The sequence below is a fragment of the Manacus candei genome, unplaced genomic scaffold (assembly GCF_025592945.1).
Source record: "Manacus candei isolate 608988 ecotype Guabito, Panama unplaced genomic scaffold, ASM2559294v1 h1tg000049l, whole genome shotgun sequence".
NCBI lineage: Eukaryota > Metazoa > Chordata > Aves > Passeriformes > Pipridae > Manacus > Manacus candei.
The window spans coordinates 13,447,162-13,468,170 of NW_026138097.1; the positions used below are offsets into that span (position 1 = coordinate 13,447,162).

Here is a 21,009-nt window from a genome sequence, read left to right on the forward strand (position 1 = left end):
GCAAGAGGCAAGGAAACATCTGGGCCTTCAACTAGCACTAGTGTTTCACTAGAAACACATCTGGGACATGCCCAACAAATACATCCTGGAGAAACAGTGAAGAGAAACAGGTCTGAGTCTCTCTTACATTTTTGTGGTATCATACATCTGAGCCAGCTGTAGGAACTTGGGGCTGTATAAGAAAAGCCTTATTTTTTCACCCTGCTAGTGCCAGTTAGTACTGCAGCACTATGTCAGCACATGATGTGTAAAACTGGAGTGTCATGGGGATCACAGTTCCAGCATACACCCCTGTTTATGGGGTTTATCAACATAAAAGCACTCATTGCTAGAAACAAAATAATTTTAATTAACATCTTGGTTTGTTTTGCTCAGTAACTACATGGGTGTTATTTTGCCTCAGTGATTCTTTGGTTTCTGACATATAAAAATAGTATATTTCATTCTAGAAGAAGAGCTTCCTTCCTATTTTTAGAGGGTTTTGGTTTTTTCTTGGTCAATGCATGCCTTTCAGAAATGTAGTTAGTAGCATGAATGAATCCTCCTGCCGGTGAACCTAGAACCTTTGCTCAACTGTAGACTTGCACTGTAATGAAGTGATTTTGGTCTTTTGTTTCCTTCAGTTTTATATGTAGGCTCCCTGGATTTAGTGATTTACCTAAAGAGTCTCTAGGCAAGCTCGTAGATCACAGAGTCACAGAACAGCCAAGGTTAGAAGGGAAGACTGGAGGTCATCTTGTCCAACCTCCCCACTCAAGCAGAGTCCCTCAGAGCATGTTACTCAGGACTGTGTCCAAATGGCTTATGAGTGTCTCCAGAGAAGGAGACTATAATTTTTTGCCAGTGAACAGTGGTGTGTTATTTTCCAAAAAAACTGTTGATTTTTATACAATAATCCGTGTATCCAGAAGAGTCCTCTTCTGGCAAGAAAGAGTACGATGCCCAACAGTGGTATTAGAAATAATTTGGTTGAATGATACTGTGTCAGGTCCAAGCTGAACTGAGAAAGAGTTAAACTGTTAACTCAAGAGCTCTTCCTCTGCCTACATAGACTGGGTTGATGATCTCAGGCACGGATTGACACTTTGTTTCCTACAGATTGCAGAGCATGTCTTAACAGTGAGTCAGTTCTCGTCCAAAAGTTATGGGTAACCCAAAGATAATGCCCTGCAGTAGCAGGCAATCTGCCACAGGGCTGCCAAAGGCTGGCCAGATTTTGAACAGCCACCGTCAGGGCCAGCAATCATCTGTGAGTCACAGTATTTTGTGGCTGGTGTCTATAAGAGATAGCAACTTTTGTTTCCCAGTTTCTGGTCAGTTTTGGGTTTGGTGGGAGCAAGGAGCTGCTGCACAGAGGCAGATGGTGCAGTACTGCTGCTATACCTCAATCTGTGCTGTAGTTGATGGCATTTTTCCTCCAGGTAAGACAGCATCTCCCACTGCACACACAGTGTCTCTTGGTATGCCTGACTTCCAGCTGGGAAGGAACTCTAGAGCTCTGAGTATCAGTTTGCAGAAGTATCAGTTTGCTGATGTGTGTTCTTATCTGTTCTCTCTCTTCATCATTTTGAGACTAAATCATGAACAAGCATCACGATTTATATAATTTAGTGGAATGAGTTATAGAAATTAAATGCCCTGTTATCCTTATTTCTAAATCATGTGTCATCCTTGTCATTCTTTAAAAGAAGAAATCTTCTAATATATCTTCAATGATAAGAAAAGGCTCCTTGATCTCTTTTTGTTGCTCACATGGACACATTCGTCTGTTGTGCATTCACACACTCATCTCCTCTTCTTTCTCTCTCACACATGTTCTTGCACCCTCCTGGAGGTCCTACTTTCTTACATGTATGTTGGTACACAAAACACAACCAGGACAAAAGACTTGAACATCCTAATTAGCCTGGATGATTTTTACTTGGTGGTGAGAGCCTAAAACCTGAAAAGGCATTGAATATCAACAGCATTGCACTTTATCTAACAAGGGAATATTTGTTTTCATAAGTGAGCTACCCAGTACCAGCAGTCCTGACCTGCCTGGCCATGGGGTGAACTGAGATGGAAGAAAACACTCTACTTTCCCAAGAATAAGCTTAGGTTATCTTTTCTTTAACCTTCTAGTTTGTTTCCCCTACTTGTTTGTTTGGGTTGTTTTACCCTCTACCCATTTGAGGTGTGTTTCTGGTTCAGTGCCCCTGTAAAGGCCAGAGGAATTAGCACTGTTGAAAGAAATCCAGTACTGAATTGCCCTTGTGTTGTCTGGACTTTGTTATGGCTTCAGTTCATTAAAACCAAGAGATGGACAGCTGGAAGATAGAGACCAGCTAGAGGGGGACATTTGGGGCTGGATTGCGGTAAATCTTTTTTAGGGGCCAGACCTGTTTTCTTTTGAAAAGAACACTATGAAAAAGTCACAGCTGTGAAATGGCAGGCTGCATAGGAAATTACATGTTCCAGGCAAGCTGGAGAAAGATAGATGCTCTATGCCCTAATTTTCCCAAGTGTCTCATGTCTGGTTGCCATCAGAGCTGCAACTCAATCTGTAGATGAGTATACTCCATCCTTGCCTCACTTCTTCAGTTCTCTTGATTTACTCCTCCACACACCTCCCAGTCCTCTGATGTCCCTGAAGAATGATCTGAGCAGGTCCCTTTGCTGGTGTGGTGGGCTGCCTGCCACTCCTGCCAATTGCGGGCATCCCTGAGGACCTGTGGGCAAGAGCATTTCTCAATGCGGAATTCAGTTGCCATGTATTTGTTGACTCTATCCCAAACAGATGGACAAAGCACAGGATGAAGATTGCAGTAGGGGAGAGATGGTACCTTCCCAGAGCCTGAAAGATGCAGCCAGTTGAGAAAAAGGGGGAGGCAAGATTGAACCCTTAGTTTGTCTCATTTTCTCAAAAAATTGAGATCTTCAGAAAGCTGCATTTTGCATAGCTATTCCAAATCAAACTTCCCAGGTCTCCCCTGCCTACTTGGGTAAAATTATCAAGACAACCTAAAATAGGAGTGGAGTCCTTGAGGCGTGGTGGCAATAGAGTGACTTTTTCCTATCAGTTCTCTGAAAACTTGCTGTTGCTACACCAGTAATTGCAACAAGGGAGATGGTCATTGTAACAAGCTGGCCTATTTTTAACAACAAATCAGGACTGAAACTTTTCTCCCTTCTCTGTTCTCAACTTTTATTCCTGTTTCCTTCCCCTCTTTCCCCCATTTAACCATTTAATTGCTGGGGGAAAAGGAAAATAGTAGGAAAATAATATAGAGGACACTAATGACATAGAAGAGAGTCCCGGAAGAAAAAGGTCTGTTTCTTCCATTTCATCCAAAAAAATTAAAAAAATGTTTCAAAAACCAAACTTTGAGGCTTTTATTTTTCCCAGAGAGTCAAATACTTGATGAAAAGTATTTATTTTAAAACATGCACCAGCTCTGTGAAATTAGCCACTGAAAATGAGTTTTCTACCTTGTAAGTGTGTCAGTGTCTGCTAAACAACATACATTATAAATAAATCAATGTGACTGAATAGTCCTGTATTTGGAGGGAAACATATATCAAAACTCTTTTGAAGCTATTTCTGTCTGATGTGTCAGAGTTTACTAAGCTGCTTCCTAGACCCTCTGTCAAAGAACAGCAGAAACCATATAAAATATGATTTAAGAATAGCTACTTATTAGGAAGAACAGATGGTGCATTCATATACCACAAAATTGCAAATTTTTAAGAACCTTGAATATCAAGTTCTTGAGTTGTAACTCAATTGCACTGGAAACTTAGTTAGCAAGTCAGAGAAAACACACAGAATACTGCAGAGCTGTAAAAGAAGCGAGTGCTGACACATTAAATAAAATGCGTCTATTTTTATGTCAAGTCCTGATAACAGTACATTTTTTTGTTTTCAAACATAAAGAGAAAAAGAATTCAGTTCTTTCCAGAACTTGGCCAAGGCACCTGATTCACAACGGAAAATATTTTTATGTCTTATGTCAGCATTACTTTGTTCCAAATTAAGGACTCTGGTACTGAAATCTTTCTTTTATGACAGTATTCATTTCTCACCAGTTCTCTCTTTCCCATAATAGTGTTGCACATTGGAGATGCAACACAGAAGCATTTCGGCTCACTCAGCTTTGCACATCAGTTTTCATTTATATCTGAATGCAAAATTACATAATGAAATCTATCTTTGTGATGCAAACCAGCAAAACCATGCAGGAAGAATGAGAGCTTGAAACAAAATTTCCCAAACAAATTAGTCTGAATCAGACTTTAACTGAAATATTACCAGAAAAAAATGGTTACATACATCTAAGATGTCACTGCAAGCATTTAAGGGTCAAGGCTGAAGACTCAAATCTCCCTTTCAACTTAACCGACTACCCCTGTCACTTGTTACTATCTGGAACAGAACGGCAAATTGTTATGAGTGTGTTAGCAATATTAAGTTCTTGAAAGATAAATCAATAAACTGAGAAAGAGAGATGTATCAACACTGCCAAAATGCTAGCATTACTCAGACAATTTTGGAAGGCTTAATATCAGCAGCTGGAAAAAAGCTACATTAATTCTTGGTAACTGTGCATTTCACTAGGGGACTAAGTCTGTCTAGCTCTCCCCATGATTTTGCACCCCAGTTCAATGAATTTTCAAAGCCCACATGAAAAATCATCTCTGATATTATTTTGCAGAAGCCAAAGTCCCACTGAAGTCAATGGGGCTTGAAGAATACAACAGGGACAGGGCTTGCTTAAGGGGTTTTAGTCCCATCATGTACAGCCAGCATATATCTCTAGTACTTTGGACTTCTTATGACACGTCTGGAATCTTAGTGTGTAGCTTCCATGTCATCCCTGTCTACCTTTCTCTTCTGCCCTTTCCCGCAGTTGTAAACATTTCAGAAATTGGATTGGTTGGACCATGTTTCTTATCCCTCTAACCACCTTCTTTTGCTTTTTGTACCAGTGCAACCATTTACCCAGGATGTGTTAGAAGACAATGCCTGACTGGAAAACTCACTTCTAGCAAGTGCTGTCCTTACTGTTATTCTCCATTCAATACACTACCTCAGTGTCTACAGACACCGCCTCAGCCTTTTCTACACAACAACCACCAATGAGTAACAGAGTTCCCTGTACCTCAGCAGAGCTCTTTGTGTCATTGCAATGCTGCAAAACACAAACATGAGTAAACTTGAGAGCACCATCTGTGCCAGGTGAACTGCTCATTAAACAGACAGGAGATAAGCTAAACTTGCTCCACCTTTGCAGCTGAATACAGGTCTCTGAATTAAGAGACAAGCCAACAAAACTTTATGTGCAGTTGTTCATAAGAGTACGAGAGATAGACTATTGTCTTCTTCCTTGTTTTCATCTGCAGTGAAAGGCCAAAATCAATTTAGAAGTTACCTGTATTTTTATCATCTCATCCAGTGAAGAGAAAAAAGTATTTAAGCTTATCCAAAGGAACAAGAGACACACATTCTCACATGGGATTGGTTGTGAATATTAGAGACCTGAGGAGAATATTTTTTGCCACTACAATAGTTTTTTGCAGCAGCAGGCAGTACCCTCTGCTGTCAAACATTAATGAGAAATTGATGCAAGTCAAGGTGGCCCTATCTCACAACTTTGTTCTCTCTCTTCAGCACTGAAGTCACTTAATTAGGTATCACTGAGTACCCACACGGCTCAAAGCTAGCATAATTCTTCATCTACATATTTCAGGGTAGAGCATAGTGGGCTTGGACCTGTTCTGTCCTATGTGTTTGATACTACACTGGAAACTTCAGCTGACCCATCCTGACTTTCTCACCAGCCAAACATACATTGAGAAATAGGCCAGTGCTGTCTAAATAATTTGACTTTCTGATGGTAGTACACATGGAATGCATTCACAAGGTTTCTTCCAACTGAGAGTGAGTACAGTGAGAACTGATCTACAGTGAGACCCTTGTGTATACTCTGATGCTATCAAGATCAACAGTCCAGTGCTGTTTCTACATCCTTTCTAATCGTACTGAAATTACTATTTTCCACTAATTTTATTATTGAAACTTGTCCTTGAATTACCTCACTCTTCTCCTTTTTTTTTCAGAGAAGATTTCCCAATGAAAAATTGTCCTGGAAGTGTGCGATATAAATAACATCTGGGTGTTCTAAGCTCTTCAAATAGCTGACTAAGTCAGAAAAAAGCATGAAGAAATTTTCTTTTTTTTTTTTTTCTTTTCTCAGTATGATATTTGATACTAGTAATCTCTTCCTCTTGAGTCAGCACAGCAATGTGAGGGTGATAGGTCAGACTGCCTCATTCAACATTTCATGGAAATAAAATTCTCTTCAGTCTACCTTCTCTCTCACTTCTTTCTTCCCTCTGTCTTGTTACCTACTCAGGATGTCCTAGACTTAATTCATGGCAATGACACCCATCCTAGAAACTCAGCTTAAGATGACAAGTTTCTTCTGCCAAGAGTTTCCCTTGTGCTATTTCCTTCATCCCCCCTTCAGTTTATTGCATAGCTGTTATACAGTGCATCTTGCTCCTGCTTACCTCTAAAACATACCAGAAGGTTGTTATTTATCTATGGGAAAACAACTGATAAATGGCTGTCCTGCTATTCTGTGAGAATTTTGTGTTTCCCGTAAGAAAATTGAATTCCTCAATACATTTCCATCTGTTTAATGTGGTTTCACCCCTTGAATGCTACTCCATGAGGATAAGGTGGATATTCCTCCATAGGCTCCTTCACAAGGTCAAAGAAGAAAGTCAGATGTCTCCAGAGAAAAATTCCTCTCAGTTCTGGTGCATCGATGATCTATGTAAATCAAGTAGGATTAAACTAGGCATTTTTTTCCCACTGTGTCTCCACATTGCCAGTAGATCCTTCCTGTATATTTTGCTGCCATCCTATTTCTGACCTCTCCATATCAACCTGTCCTCCTGGCTCATACCCACCTCCTTTATGGTTTACCTATAGCATAATGTCTTGGGAGCAATCTCATTTTCTTAGAGAATATCCCCTAGACTTTTGCACTTAACCATTTCTCATAAAATTAGGCTGGCTGTAACTCTCCTTTCCTCCACCCTCATTGCTTTCTTAGTGGGTCCTAATCTGCAAATGTGTCTGCTTCTAAACCCTTTACTCAGCTGGGAAGCATACTGGCTTGGGGTGAATAGCATACCAAGAATAAATTCCACAGTATTGAATTGCTACTAAATTAATACCTGGTTGGGAACTTTGAACTGATTACCCAGCTCTGCTCATCTTGGTGCATTCTTGTTGCCCTTTCTGTTTTGGAAGGCAGTTCTTTGTTGGTAGCTTCATGAGACCCTTAGGGTCAGAAAGTAACTTGCCGCAAGAGGCTGTGCAGACTGAGTGTCTTCAGTCTCATTTCACTCTTGCATCATTCCCACCTCTGTCTTGTTGCCTCTTTAAGGTGTAGCTCCCTAGAGTGCATGGTGATTAGGGCTGTCCTCCAGATCAAGTTTCCCAGCCCTGAGGCCTTGTGGCCTGGAGAAAAAACTCCCTATGGATCACCTGCATACTACTATAGGCTGAAGGTCTGGAGAACTTCTAAGGCTAGTAAGACAGCAAAGGATTCGTGTGGACAAGTGTAGGATTTCACTGTATAAGCCATGTGCATGTGCCATTTCCTTCACTCTGCTAATAACACCTATTTAAAGATGATAAGGTCTCCGTTCTTCCTTTCTGTAACAGATGCTGTGACTCTGTCCAAGTGTTCCTCAGTCTGGAGGACACCAGAGGGGAATTTCACTCTTAGGGAGCACCTCTTCTGCCTGTGGTGAGGACAAGCCTTGGTGGCCAAGCCCCAGATGGCCTTGCAATAACCACACTGAACCTCATTACAAAACCTCGCATTTGTGAACAAGCTTTTTAGGGGAGAATGGAAAGTGAAGCATCAGTCAACACTTCCCATAGCTCCAGCCTTATGCACACACTTGAGCTGTGATGTTTCATTTTTCTAACAAATACTCTCTCATCAGAGATAAAAAAGAAGCTGTCAAATAACTGTGTAAGAGAAACATGACCTCTGGACTATCCTGAACACTCTGTAAAGGATTCTGCTGTAAAAGCACCAGCAACCTGCTTAAACAGCCCAAGGATGAGGTTCCATTAGGTTCTTCATCATGTGGTGATCACGACACACTCTTGCAGGACAGGTTTGGGACCAAATTCTGTACATGAGATCTCCCCTATAGGGACCCTATTTGGCTAAATATTGGCTCATTCCTCCAGATGAGCAAAGCCAGCTTTGCACTGAGAAAAGTACAGTCATTGCTGGGTAGGGTGGACTCTGGCCACATGCAGGCGAGGCCATAGCAGAATTTTGTACCTCATGTCTCTGCTGTGCTGTAACCAGATGGCAACAGGTGAAGGAGATGTATGCTGGTAGACAGTCAGGAGCTCTGCCTCTGGAAGATGCAGCATGCCCTCACAAACAGACCAGCTGGGCTCCCTGTAGGGGCTGGATACTGGGAGCCATAAGTAGGATTTCTATTCCACTGCCACCTTGAAGGTGCTGCTATTCCCCATGATGCTCCTTATCATCCAAAATTTTCCCACCTTGCCTTGCTGCAGTAGTTTTTAACAGTTTTCTCTTCCTAGAGAGACCATCCCAAGGAGCTGGGATTAAGATCTGAGGACCGTCCTGCTTCCTATTTGATGCCATCTAGACTGACCTGCTTCTCAGATGCTTTCTGTCTCTGCCCTTACCAAGCCTCACTCCTGCAGCAATGCCTGATGTTCTCTGGGCAAGGTGCTGGGAAGAGGCGGAAATGAGCATTTGCAAATACTTTGAACTGTCTCCTGAATAAATGGAAGAAAACTAAAGGATCCCCAGACCTCAAGGATTATTGATTTTATAGTTATTTCAACAGCTCCATCAGCAGTGACATGAAAAAGGAGCTCATCATTTATAAATTAACTCTTCCAGGGATCAAAGGCCTGTCAGGGCAACAATTAGTTCTGGTAATTTATCAGTTGTTTGAGGTTGTCAGGTGGAGATAGAAGGGTAGTTCTGCTTCAGCTCCCCTGCAAAGTTGTGACTGTAGACAGGGCTAGGTAGAATGTTCAGGTCACTCATTTGCTAAATATTTCATGTTCTCCAATGTTTCATTAGTCCTTCTGATACCTGATCCAATTTGATTAGGCTGTCAGGTGAAAAGGAGGCATCAATTAGCACACTAATGTCACTCCAGCTACAGGTTCTTTGTCTCCTTAACAATGTCCCTGTCAAATCCCTGCCGAGCAGCTAAACAAATTGGAATGCAACAAAAAGAAGGAAAAAAAAAAAAGCAACCAAAACCTGTGGTCTGTTTTTAATTAGCCTATACACCATTCAGAGCTTCCCAGTTGTGCTGTCCAGAGAGGGAAAACTGAGGACAAATATACTCTCTCCTAATAGACTTCATAGTAAAAAAACCAACCAAACAAACATGTAAGCAACATGAACTGATTGAACAGAGGAGAAACCTGGGCAAAAGCAACTATTCTGTGTAGCCGTGCCTGGGAAGGGTGCTAAGAACACTTGCACCCTTTGCGACATCCTTTGCAAGGGCACCCACGGAATTTTGCTATACTGACCAGAACTCTGCTAGGCTAAATAGGGATTAAAAAAACCCCCAGATATCGAGACAGAGAGACCCTTGATTCTGGAGTTTTCTGACAGTGGGACGTAGATCCAAAATGTGTTGTACAACATTGAAAAGACCTTCACTGCACTACATTACACTGCATGTGCACACATTTCTATGCTTACAACTACACATGCAGGGTTGGTAAATGCTTCAAATTTTCCCTGATGTACCTGATTGCACACACACTTTGCAGTACCTGATAATGTATTAATACAATCATATTTTTATAATAAAAGTATCTTTGTTATTTCCTATGTGGCTGCACTCAATACTGCACTTTTCTTTGCTGACAGCTTCATTTTGCAACTTTTTTTCAAACCTACTTTGCATGGATAACCACAAGTTTAATTAATTTGTAATGTGGGCCACCAAAAAATTTCCAGTGGAAGTGCAAACTCTTCCAGGAATTTCACATATGCAGGTTGTCATAAAGTGCATATGAACTTGCATCCCTTAATTACATCTCATGGTTCTTCAGGTGTTCATGGATCACAGGCTGAAGAAACAGCTACCATCACAGCTTCATATAGAAGCAGCTCACAAAAGTTATGTTTGGCCACAAAAACAGCACAGCAATACTTGTGTGAAAATAAAAATACAGGAAAGACTGGAGTCTGCTTAAAAAGTTGACCCCTGTGCATGTACAGACATTTATAGAAATGTCTGTGGAGAAAAATGATTACTCAGCAGAAAGTGGTTAGTTCAAAGAATAAATTTTTACCATATAGTAATACCCAGCCAACTTTCTGACTTTCCTAAAGGGTCAACACTGGAACCAGTAATCCATAATCTATTGTCAATTCAGGGCAAAGGACGGCACTCATGAGCACTTTGCTTTTCAGCCAGGTGAAAGACATCCTTGTGTTTATGATGAAGCAGACTCAGGGTGAAGTAAAATTAAATTAACAGCCTAATGCACATTTGGAAGCCACTTTACATAGCTGTAAAGTGTCCAGCTGAATGTGTACCGGGAATGACATAATAGTTAGCAGAGACCCAGAAGGAAAAACAGCAGGCCAAGTTCTCAGGAAAAGCCATAAGATTTTAGAAATGTAGGGGAGTAAAATTTCTGGGAAAATTCAGAAAATGTTCTTCTAATGATTACATGAAAGAAACACAGACCATTGCTGAGGTGGATTTCACAGCTGTAGGCTATTGCTGCATGACTGATACACTGTAAAACCATCGGGCTGGTGAAATAAGGGATGTTCCTCCAAACTCATCTCAATAATGCCAGTTTAGTCCATTCACAGGGAAGATGAGATGACTGGAGAGGCCTCCCAGCTGAGATGTTTTCTCAGAAAAATCTGCTATGAGGTACTGATAAAACCTGTGGGGTCATTTTGAGACAATATATATGGAAAGAGCACAAAGCCACCCACACAGCATTACCCAGAGTGAACCCACAACCATGTGGGAAGGACAGTTTGCATTTCCAAGGGAATGATCAGGGCGGCTGGTGTGGCTTGTAACTTGCAGGCACCCTCTCTCCTGTCTCCCAGAGGGTATGCTGGCAGCTGCATCAAGCATGGCAGGCTCTGTGCAGCTCAGAGATGATCACTCTTTTCAGCAGCATGGGTTCTTTGATCCCTGCTTGCCTTGTCTCATAATTTAGTCAATTGCCTGATGGATGTGCTGGGTAGTCCTTGTGTGTGGAAAGACTATCTCCTTTGAGGTCAGCTGAGAGGTACAGTCATGAGGGAAAAACCCACAGGGTGCTCTCAAGACACCTCTTCAGCGTATAATAACGTGGTTCTTGTTCTGTGCTTGTTTATGCTACTCAAGGGAAATCCTCCCACAGGCAAATACATACCTTAACGGCCTGCACATTTCTGATAAGAATACAACATGTACCATTTGTCCAGTTTTTCTGTCCACTTTAGTTTGCTGTCTAATTTTTGAATATCACTGTTTCACACTTCTGTTAGATATAAGAGAAGATTAAAATACGAAGCAGAAGAAAAACAGACTTCTTGCAACAATAGGACTGAAAGAAAGATGAGAAAGAAGTTCTGGTCCACCAAAACATTCAATGCATCAATGCATGTGGCTACCTTTGCACAAGAGCATTGGCCTTTTTTTCATGATGAACACTTCACCAAGTCCTCAGTTGAATTGTGTTGTGAAAAGAGGTGAAGAAGGCAGAGTAAAATGTAAATCCAATATATATGACCAAAATACAGTGCTGCTTTCTTCTTGCCAGACTAGAAGTTGGATTCATTTCTAGTGACTGGCACATAACATACATTTTTTCCTTTAGCTAGGAAAAAAGTTAGTTTTAGGGTTGGTTTTTTTTTATTTTATTTCCTTGGAGGGAAAAACACAACAACAACAGTGTGGTCTTGAATTACAGTTGATGAACTCAAATCATTTCTGCAGCCCCCAAAATAGCTGGTAAGGTCAATGAAACCGCAAACTCCACGGGGCTCGTCCATGAATGCAGCTTTTTGAGCCAGAGGCAAACTGCCCCATTGCTTACCAAAGTGAAATTTATCTAATTTATTACTAGGAAATGCTTGCAGGGATTAAAAAGCCAAACAACCAACAAAAACACCCCAAACCCAGACCAAGAACAGCAAGAGCCACTGAAGGCCTGTACTAGCACCAGCAAACCAGTGTCTATTTGTCCCCAGCGCAGTGATACCAGAAAGAAGGAAGCCTTTCTAGGTCAAATCTGCTCTCATTTGCACTGGCATAAATGATGCCTCTAAAGCTGAGGGAATTGTTGGCTGGCTGACTGGATCAGTGGACTTCAGGCAGAATTCAGGTCTCCTTGACCTGATCGGAGCAGAGGAGCTTGTCTCAGGCACACTCCTGAGACATACCAACTGATTGTTTAACCATATTGAGCAAAATAGGCTTCCCTATCATTTTTCACCTAGCTCAGATTTGATTAGAGATATAAAATAAAGAAAGACATGAACACCCATTCTGGCTAAGTTTTTGAAATGTCATTCTCACGATGTTTACCACAGGAAAAACGATCCTGCCACTATCTTTGTACTTTATCTGCAGCTTTCAGTCTCTTTGCATACTTACACTTAGCATCACAGCTTCCAAGCATTCTCCTCTAATTAATCAAAAAGTCCGTCCTTCTGTTTCCTAGGTCACGAAGGAAGAATAGTACATTAAATAAAGGCATTGGCTGGGGATGGAAGCTGGATTTCTCCCCAAGGAACCTAATAATAGTGTTTTGATGCAGGCCAAGTCAAAATTGATACAGTTTTATATACACAGAGGCAAACAGTTGAGTGTGAAGAAAGTAAACATCAGATAGCATTCAAACAGTAGTTTATCCAGCTCATTCTGTGTTTGTAAATACAGAAGTGTGTTGCGGTGGCTAAATTTATCCTAATGTAAGGAAACGTGAACAAAGAGGCTGGTATTTGGTAACTTCTATAGGCAACATTAGGACATCCTGCGTGAATTATTTAGGGGCAGTTTATGATAACATGGTGCAGATTAGAGTTGCCATTTCTGGAAAAATTAGGTCAGAATTATGTAGATAAGATGGAAAGAATTTCAGTAGCATTGTAGTATTTTCCTGACTTGAAGCCTGACTCACACGTCAAAGCTTTGTTTTATTGTATACCTCGTTTTGATCTATAGTCAAAACAGCCTTTATCCAGCGAAAATGAAAATAAACCAGCTGAGAAAGAAAGAATTACACTCAGCATTGAATAAAAATAAGTACCTCAAGCTTAATTTTGGAGAATAGTTGTCTTTTCCTGTGAAACTTTTTGTAACTTTAGAAATTACCATGCTGAACCCAGGAAAATTCAGAGGAGGGTGATACATTTCGGTAACAGCTAAGGAATGGAGCTTTTCCTTGCTCTTGATCTGAGCTGGAATTTCAGTCATATCGTCAGGTGTATTTTCGGCCACACTGGAAACTGGTGGCCCTCTTCTCTACATGCTTCCTTTTATCCTTCTCAAATTTCCTCACTTAAAAATGAGATAGATCACAGTCATGAAAGGTTCCCTTTTTCAGAGAAGTGAGATTAGTTCTAGTTAGAAGAACGAGAGCTCTTACTCTGCAGCCTTGCCTTTGCAGTCAGCACAATGTTTCCATTGGCTTCAGGTAGAACATTTTTTCACTCAGGTCGTTTATTATAAGTAAGAATGTACTTTTACACTGCTCTGTGTTCAGTGCCATAAAACCCAGCACATACCATGCTTCTCTTTTTTCACTGGGGGCTCTAGCCTAAGTTACTGAACCTCTCTCTGCCGTGGAGCTCACTTTGAGAGGGAGCAAACCTCCGGGGCAGACTTTGGTACTTGTATATGAACCAGCCATATGATAAAATGCTTCATGTTCCCTTTTGCTTATTCAGCGAGACAAACAGACTATTAAATTCTGGCTTTTGGTCCAGCTCATTAATGCAAACCAGGGTAAGCTGCAGTTTATGCTTCTATGCCAGAAGGCAGACAGTGAAGGTGGAGGCAGAAGCAGAGGTGTGCCCCCTTTCACCCTTGCTGCACACCAGCAGGCCACTGAAGCCAGCTGGACAGCACAAAATGGCTTCTGCCACTCTTCCCAAAGCCTGCAAACCCCTGCCTCCTGGGCTCTTTGCATTGCCACTCAGGCTCAGTGCTGTTTGGGACTCTACTTTGCACGATGCTGGGAACTGTGCCTAACCCAAAAAGCCAGTGGGTGCCCATCACTACACAAAGCTGCAGCGTGAGCCAGCAGTGGACACAGTTTCCTGGGAAGGAGAGGAGAATGGAAGCCAGCTTTTGAGTCCAAGCACTAGCAGAGTAAACCCTAGGAGGAACAGGTTTATTTTTAGGATGGTCTCTCAAGAATCTTTTAAGCAGCTAGCCAGGAATAGGGGCTACTAAAGCCCACCCATGACATCATTTAGCTCAACCACTTACAAAATCAAAATAGCCAGCCTTAATAACAGCACAGACACTGCTGCAGTGCTCCTCCACTCCCAGAACTGATCCTTTCCTCATGCTCTTTTCTGGAAGACAAAACAGGAGCAACTGGGATGGGATGCTGTCCCTTCCCTAGCAGGGACATCCCACACCACCTGCTTGCCTGTCACTTTGGCTGAGTGAGAGGTAGCGCCTTAACTACTTGCTTGTTTATTTTCCCTGCCAAAGGCAACCACTGGTAGGAGAAGAAATGGAAAATCAGGGAGCATTAGTGAGATCTCTTCACGCCTGACAGAGGTCACTGATCCAAGCACATCCCGAGCAGTTAAGTGCGGGTGATGCAGAGATCAAAGAGCAGCTCCAGGGGCTGCATCCTGCCCTGCAGAAGCACAGCAGCTCCCAACTCCTTCTCACTGCCTGGGCTAGGTGCTCCTGTCAGACCAGGACTGCCAGCAATGCCATGTCCTCACTGAATTACTGCTCCAATACACAGCAGAACAGTGTGAAGAAAACATGATATGGGGTTTATGCAGCCTTAGAGTGTTTGGGTGTGAAAATGCTGCAAAGAAATTAATATTGACAAGAAATCCAGAAATTCAGAAATTTTCAGTGGTGACTGCCAGTGCTTGTGTCACAATCCTTGTATTGTATTTCTTTGTAAAGGTTTGTTTTTAAAAAGTCCTAGACTCAGCTTCTTTCATGGATTAAGTCTTGTACTTTTCTTTCCCTCTAGGATCAGAGATGATTAAATCCATTTATTTGCTTTAAGCATCTTTCTAGGTATAACTACTTTACAACAAGGTTTGGAGATATGTAAACATTTAACTATTTCTCTAGCTCTTTCCTGAGTTTGGGCCCCATTGAAGCTCCATTGAGGTCTCCATCTTTAAACTTGCATGGGCTGGGCTGACACTCTGAGGATAGCATGGTAATAAGTAACATAACCCCTCCTAGTCCAAGAGAGCCCACAGAGCATCCAGAGAGTGTATTTTATCCTCTAGTTCATCTATACCCAGACCCCTATTGCCCATATTTTAATGGTAGAGTAAATCCAACATTAGAATTTGTCCTACTGAGTGAAAAAGACATCAGCCATGTGAGCAAGATAAATTACTTTGGCCAATTCAAAGTTTGCCATAAAGTTTGGATAAGCAAGCTCGAAGCGAGAACAAGTATTATCTCCTGTCTCACCTCTGGCACAAACTTTATGTGCCATGGTCTGGCTAACCTGACAGAAGGGCAGTCATGTGCACACACTTCACCTAGGTCAGCACTGTACGTGGGGCAATCTATCTTCATGATCATGGAGCCACAGCCTAAGGAAAAACAAGCCAATACAGTAATTAAAAATATTTATTTCCAAAGATATTTACCTTGATAGGCATAAAGCATTTCCCAATTTCATACAGAAATACATAAAACATGCATAGACCAATATGGCCTACTTCAATGTGTATTCAACATGGTAAATATAATGAAGAACTTGTGTGAATATAAATACAAGACACAAAAAATAAGCACATAAGAATTCAACCTATCAGCAAATTCAACAATGTGAACAAATTCACTGCTATAAACATTCACCCAATATTACCCTTTTGACTTAATTCAAAACAACCCTTTGTTTAAATTTATTTCCAGCAAAAAAGGCCCTGAATAAATCTCACAATAGCCTCTGGTACATCCCCACTTCAATGCATTTTTGGTGGCATGTGAGACACAACAACCTCTATTATTAGAACTTCAGTTAGCCAAATATCCTTGTTATGGTAAACTTAGTAGTATCCTCTAACTTTTATTTTATGTTGAAGAGTCCTTTGGTATCCAAAACCAAAGGACTTTGACTATGCAAACAACCAGAGTGTCTAACCCACATTTAGATAACTCTGGTTGTACAAGTAAACTAGACTTCTGAAAAAGACAAAGGGTTGCAGCTGATTAGTAAAGGCAATAACAAGGTGTAAAAATACTCTAGAAGGAGTGCAACAAACAGTACGCGAGGTAGACATGTATATAAGCAGTAAGTCCTGATTAAAGTAGCACTGTGGCTTTCATTTTTGCATTTTAATGAAAAGGTAGAGTTCTTCGCTTTGAAGTTTGTACACTTAGATCTTGCTTTCTGTCCTTGCTAAGCACATCTGTGAGGTCTTCCTTGCAAGATGCTTTTGATGTAGACTCTGAAAGCTGCTCAACCGATGGGTAAGTTTCCAGAAGCAATATTCAAATATTTCCTCAGACAGATGTCTTTTCATGTATGTGACTGTGGATTTCCCTTTAACCCATCCATCTGAATTCCAAAAATTATAAAATCCTTTGTTTTTATACCTCCGAATACAGGGTCTCCTTATCATTTTGCTCCGCTGGGCAAACACTTGGACAGAGAGGCCCTTCACCATCTTGGAATGTTGGAATCAAGAGAGAGTTTTGGTGATGCTTTGTCAGCAAACGTTTTGGAGAAAGATTCAGGTGATCTTCCCACTAGGATGCTTTCAGGCTTTCCCAGATGCTTTGCCTCTTGTTCGCCCTGTTATGTTTGAGCTTCTGTCCTTTCTGGAGCTCAGCCTTCAGCTTTGCAATACTGAAGGAAGCTTTGATACTGTTACCAATGGCTTCCAGCCTGCAAAACCAAGAAATATACATTTATTGTTGTGACAATGAAGATGCTTCTCCAGTGTGCAAACATTCGGTTTTTGATTAAATAAACCTCAGTCTAGATTTCTGCCGTGGGATCCTCATAAACTGTTAATTGGTATACCTCTGTCAGAATCAGGCTAACCTAAGCCACTTGAAATATTGTATTCATAATTTCAATGCAAACATTAATATAAGTTAAAATATTCACTCAAATAAAGATGCTCTAGACTTCCTTAAATAGCATGTATCCAGCCAAGAGGTTTCCAGTGTTACTCTTTTGGCTATTTTGTTTCTTTTAGGTAAATCTGATCCTACTTCCAATGAATTAGTACATTTTTCATGTTATTAAACAAGCAAGCCCCATTTTCAAAAAATTATTTAAGACTTCCAGGGCCTAAGTTTCACTCAAAATCATCAGGCTGCTTGTTCCCATAAATCCCATTCTGCTTGTGAAAGCAGAACTAAAGAGCCTTCTTTAGTATGGGCAAACTTCTGTATGCCATACTTTTACATGGGCATATGGTTGACCAGTGAATGCAAAGTGGAGGATGCTAGGCAGAGCTCAGCACCTTTTTCCTCACGAGCTAAAATCCCAGTGCATGAAGAAAAGCTGTCAAGGTATCCCCACTAATTCTTCTGTAACTCTCAAGCTGAAATCATCAGCTAAGCCCTTGATGACCTGAAGGCAGGTGAACTGTGCTCTCTATTGCTGCCTCGGGGAACTACAATGGGATGAGAAGAAACTCACCACTTCATTTTCTTGCTGTCAACAAGCTGTCGGTTCATGCATTTGGGTGCAATGCACTTGCCGGCTTTGATGCGGTGACGTGAGGTTTTCTCCACAGTGGACTGAGCCCTGTTAAAAGTGAAAAGGTGCTGCTATTAAAAAAACCAACCAAGTCTGCAGTCCACAAGGTGAGACATCTCACCAACCACTTCTCAAGGCATGTAATAAGCAATCTTTCTGGGCCAAACCGTATTATGTATCATAGCAGTGTGAGCACTATGAGGTAGGAGGCAGAGCTTTGGGGAGATTATTTGCTCAGCAAGTGCCAAAATGAGTAAGTGTACCACAATCCATCCTTTTTACATGCAGTGCCCTTTAAAGAGTAGCAACAAGAGACACACCAGAGATCTTTTCCTGTCTGGCAGAAGTTCAGACATTTCTTGTCCTTCTGGTTTGCACATCGGCATCTGCTGCTGGGTTCAGTGAGTGTCTCCGGCACCATGTCCTTCAGTGATCTTCTGGATCGAGAAGGGCCTCCGAGACCATATGGAACAGTCTTCCTACGATCAAAGGGACAACATGAAAGTCATTCAAATAATTCTGTGCCTTCAAAGCACTCTGGCGTATTTTGGGCAGTCTTATCAATGGGATTGATTGCCAGAGTAAAGGTTGCGGGATTGGGAATGCCTCGTTAGTCACAATTTCAATGTAAATGCTTCTGATGATCCTGCAATGTATTCATTAGCATGCCTACTGACAAGGATAATGACCTTTTAATTGTGTTTTCACAAGGCTGCTGTGCCTCCCTGTGCAATAGAAAGCAATGAAACCTCATCTCTTTGAACTTTGGCAACTGCCAACACTGAAAGAAGCAATAAAAGTGAGGAACAAATCCTCTGCACTCGTAAGAAACCCAGCAGCAGAACAAATCACCACAGCCAGTGTTTGCAGCCCTAGGTTAGGCTCTGTCTCACTACTTTTTGGTGAGGAGAGAGTAGGAATGGGTACTATGCGTGATCCTGTTAATACGTGGGATGAGTTAATTTGCAGCAGAGAGCAGCAAAAGGGAGCTAGGAGCCCCCCAGTGTCAAAGTATGCCTTCCAGCCTCCTAACTGGTCGGAAAGAAAGGCGGTCAAATTCAGGCTGGCAAAATCATGCCTTTGGCATTTTGTCTGCTTCTGATTCATACTGAAAAGTATCCTGCAGCCTTTGCTGAGTAGCACCCAAAGGAAATACTCCTGCCCAGATTTTAGGAAAGCAGGTGTGTTAGGGCTATTAGGAGCTATCTGCTCAATCTAAGCGGTCAAATCGTGTCTGCTTTCTCCCGGTGAATAGTCTCGTTGCTAAACTCGGCAGAAAAGTGGGAGCGGTGAGGGGGGAAAGCAATAGGAGAAAGTGTGCAAAGAAATATTCCTTCCTCCCCTTCCCATTTTCTGCAGGGGATTTTTGGTTCTTAATTTTTCCCTTCACGCTCCCCTCCCTTCCCTCTTTCCTAACCAAAGGGGAACCCAGAGCTGGGGAACTGCCGAAGCGCCTTCGCTCCACTCACTCGGGAGTGTTGATCCAGATGATGTCGAGGTGGCAGAAGTAGACGCACTCCTCGTCCAGAAGCGAGGAGCAGGAGCAGCGCCGGGCGCGGCGGTGCGCGGCGGCGGCGGGGGGCGGCGCGGCGTCCACCTCGGCTCCGGGGGCTGCGGGAGAGAGCGGCAGAGCTCAGCACCCACGGCGAGGCTAGGCAAACGCGCATCCCCTTCCGCAGCATCCCTCGGGCATCCCTCCCCGGAGCCGGGCACAGAGCCCGGCTGCGGCCCCGCAACTCCCGCCGCGAGCGGCACCGGACCGGCACCTACCTGCCGGCAGCAGCCCCGGGCAGAGCACGAAGAGCAGCGAGACGATCATCTGGGAATAATCCATAGCAGGCGGCGGAGGGCGGACGGAAAAATCGGGGTGTGGAAAAAGGGGGGAAAATTAATAAAAGTCTAGAAAAAAGCGCGGAAAGTGTCTCCCGGCGTGAGGACTGAGCGCCGTGGCGGGTGCCCTGCGTGGTGCGGCTCGGTGCGCCCCGGCGCGTCTGGCTGGCGCGGCGGTCCCCGGCGCCCTTTTATAGCGAACCCCCATGGAGCGGGTAAACAGCCCCGGCGCTATTTTATCCCGAGACAATGTTATTCTGCTATTAGTCACCGCGCGGCAACGTGCGGGCCGAGATAAGGCCGGGGCTGGAAAGGAAATCGCCTGCAAACTTCAAGAGCGGCGGCGGCGGCGGGCGGGGGGAGCCGCGGGCGCCCGGGGGGCGGGAGGCGCGCGCCGGGGGCCGCCAGGGGGCGCCCCGCCCGCGCGTCGCACCTGAGGGCGGCTCTGGGATCTGGGATCTGGGATCTGGGATCTGGGATCTGGGATCTGGGATCCCGGGCGCGGGGGTTCGGGGCTGCAGTACTTCGGGGATTTAGGGCTTCAAGGGTCCAGGGATTCGGGAGTTCAGGGTTTCAGTGATTCAGCGGCACGGGGCTTTAGGGCTTCACTGATTCAGGGCTTCAGGGCTCAGCACTCTCGGCTTGGCCCGATGCTCACTCTGCTGCCTTGGGGGAGAACTGGGTCGTGCGACAGGGGGGGTCACTTTGGCGGGGATGAAGGATGTCTGACTGCGTGGGACCCTGCCCTGCTGGGTGGGCTCTGGGGTCTCAAGTGGTTTGAGATTGGCAGCAGCGGTGGGACACTGGGGTATAATCCCCCTTTTCTGGTGTGGTAAGGCAAGGTGCCGTGCCACAGAGCGTATTTTAGGTGTGAGCAGGTGTGTAAAGGGAAGGAGGGAAGGCCGATGCCTCTCCTTTGCCTTTGTATCTCACCGCAAGGTCTCTTTTCTGGCGTGTTTGTTTTTGCTGCCTTGTGTCAAGGTGCAGTAGCTGCCAGTGTGGAAGCTGGACACTTGAGGAATGGCAGTGCCATCACAGATGTATACATGCATGGAATCCACTGAGCTCCTAACGGAGTAAACCAGCCCCTGAATATAAACTTAAGTGAACTCAAATGCCTGTGATCCGCTGTGGAGCCGTCGTGCCGCAAAACGTGCCAATTTCACCTATGATAAATAGATAAGGCTCTCTTGGTA

General features: G+C 43.2%; 1 protein-coding gene across 1 annotated transcript; it reads right to left on the reverse strand.

Moving 5' to 3' along the window:
* Nucleotides 1-15,876: 15,876 nt before the first annotated feature.
* On the reverse strand, nt 15,877-20,117 carry EDN1 (endothelin 1). Its single transcript, XM_051799285.1, has 5 exons — nt 19,754-20,117; nt 19,453-19,594; nt 18,304-18,462; nt 17,924-18,031; nt 15,877-17,158 (listed from the first exon to the last, which is right to left on the reverse strand). Exons 1-5 carry the CDS (start codon nt 19,815-19,817, stop codon nt 17,020-17,022), a joined length of 612 nt encoding a protein of 203 aa, XP_051655245.1. The 5' UTR covers nt 19,818-20,117; the 3' UTR covers nt 15,877-17,019.
* Between the last annotated feature and the right edge of the window lie 892 nt (nt 20,118-21,009).

Bases quoted from the DNA above. Each gene is read 5' to 3' on its own strand.
- EDN1 (XM_051799285.1), bottom strand. From the start codon at position 19,817: ATGGATTATTCCCAGATGATCGTCTCGCTGCTCTTCGTGCTCTGCCCG. The intron at 19,595-19,753 runs GTAGGTGCCGGT...TCTCTCCCGCAG, and splicing joins CCCGGGGCTGCTGCCGGCAG to CCCCCGGAGCCGAGGTGGAC. The intron at 18,032-18,303 runs GTGTGTCTCTTG...CACTTTTAACAG, and splicing joins CAGACAGGAAAAGATCTCTG to GGCTCAGTCCACTGTGGAGA.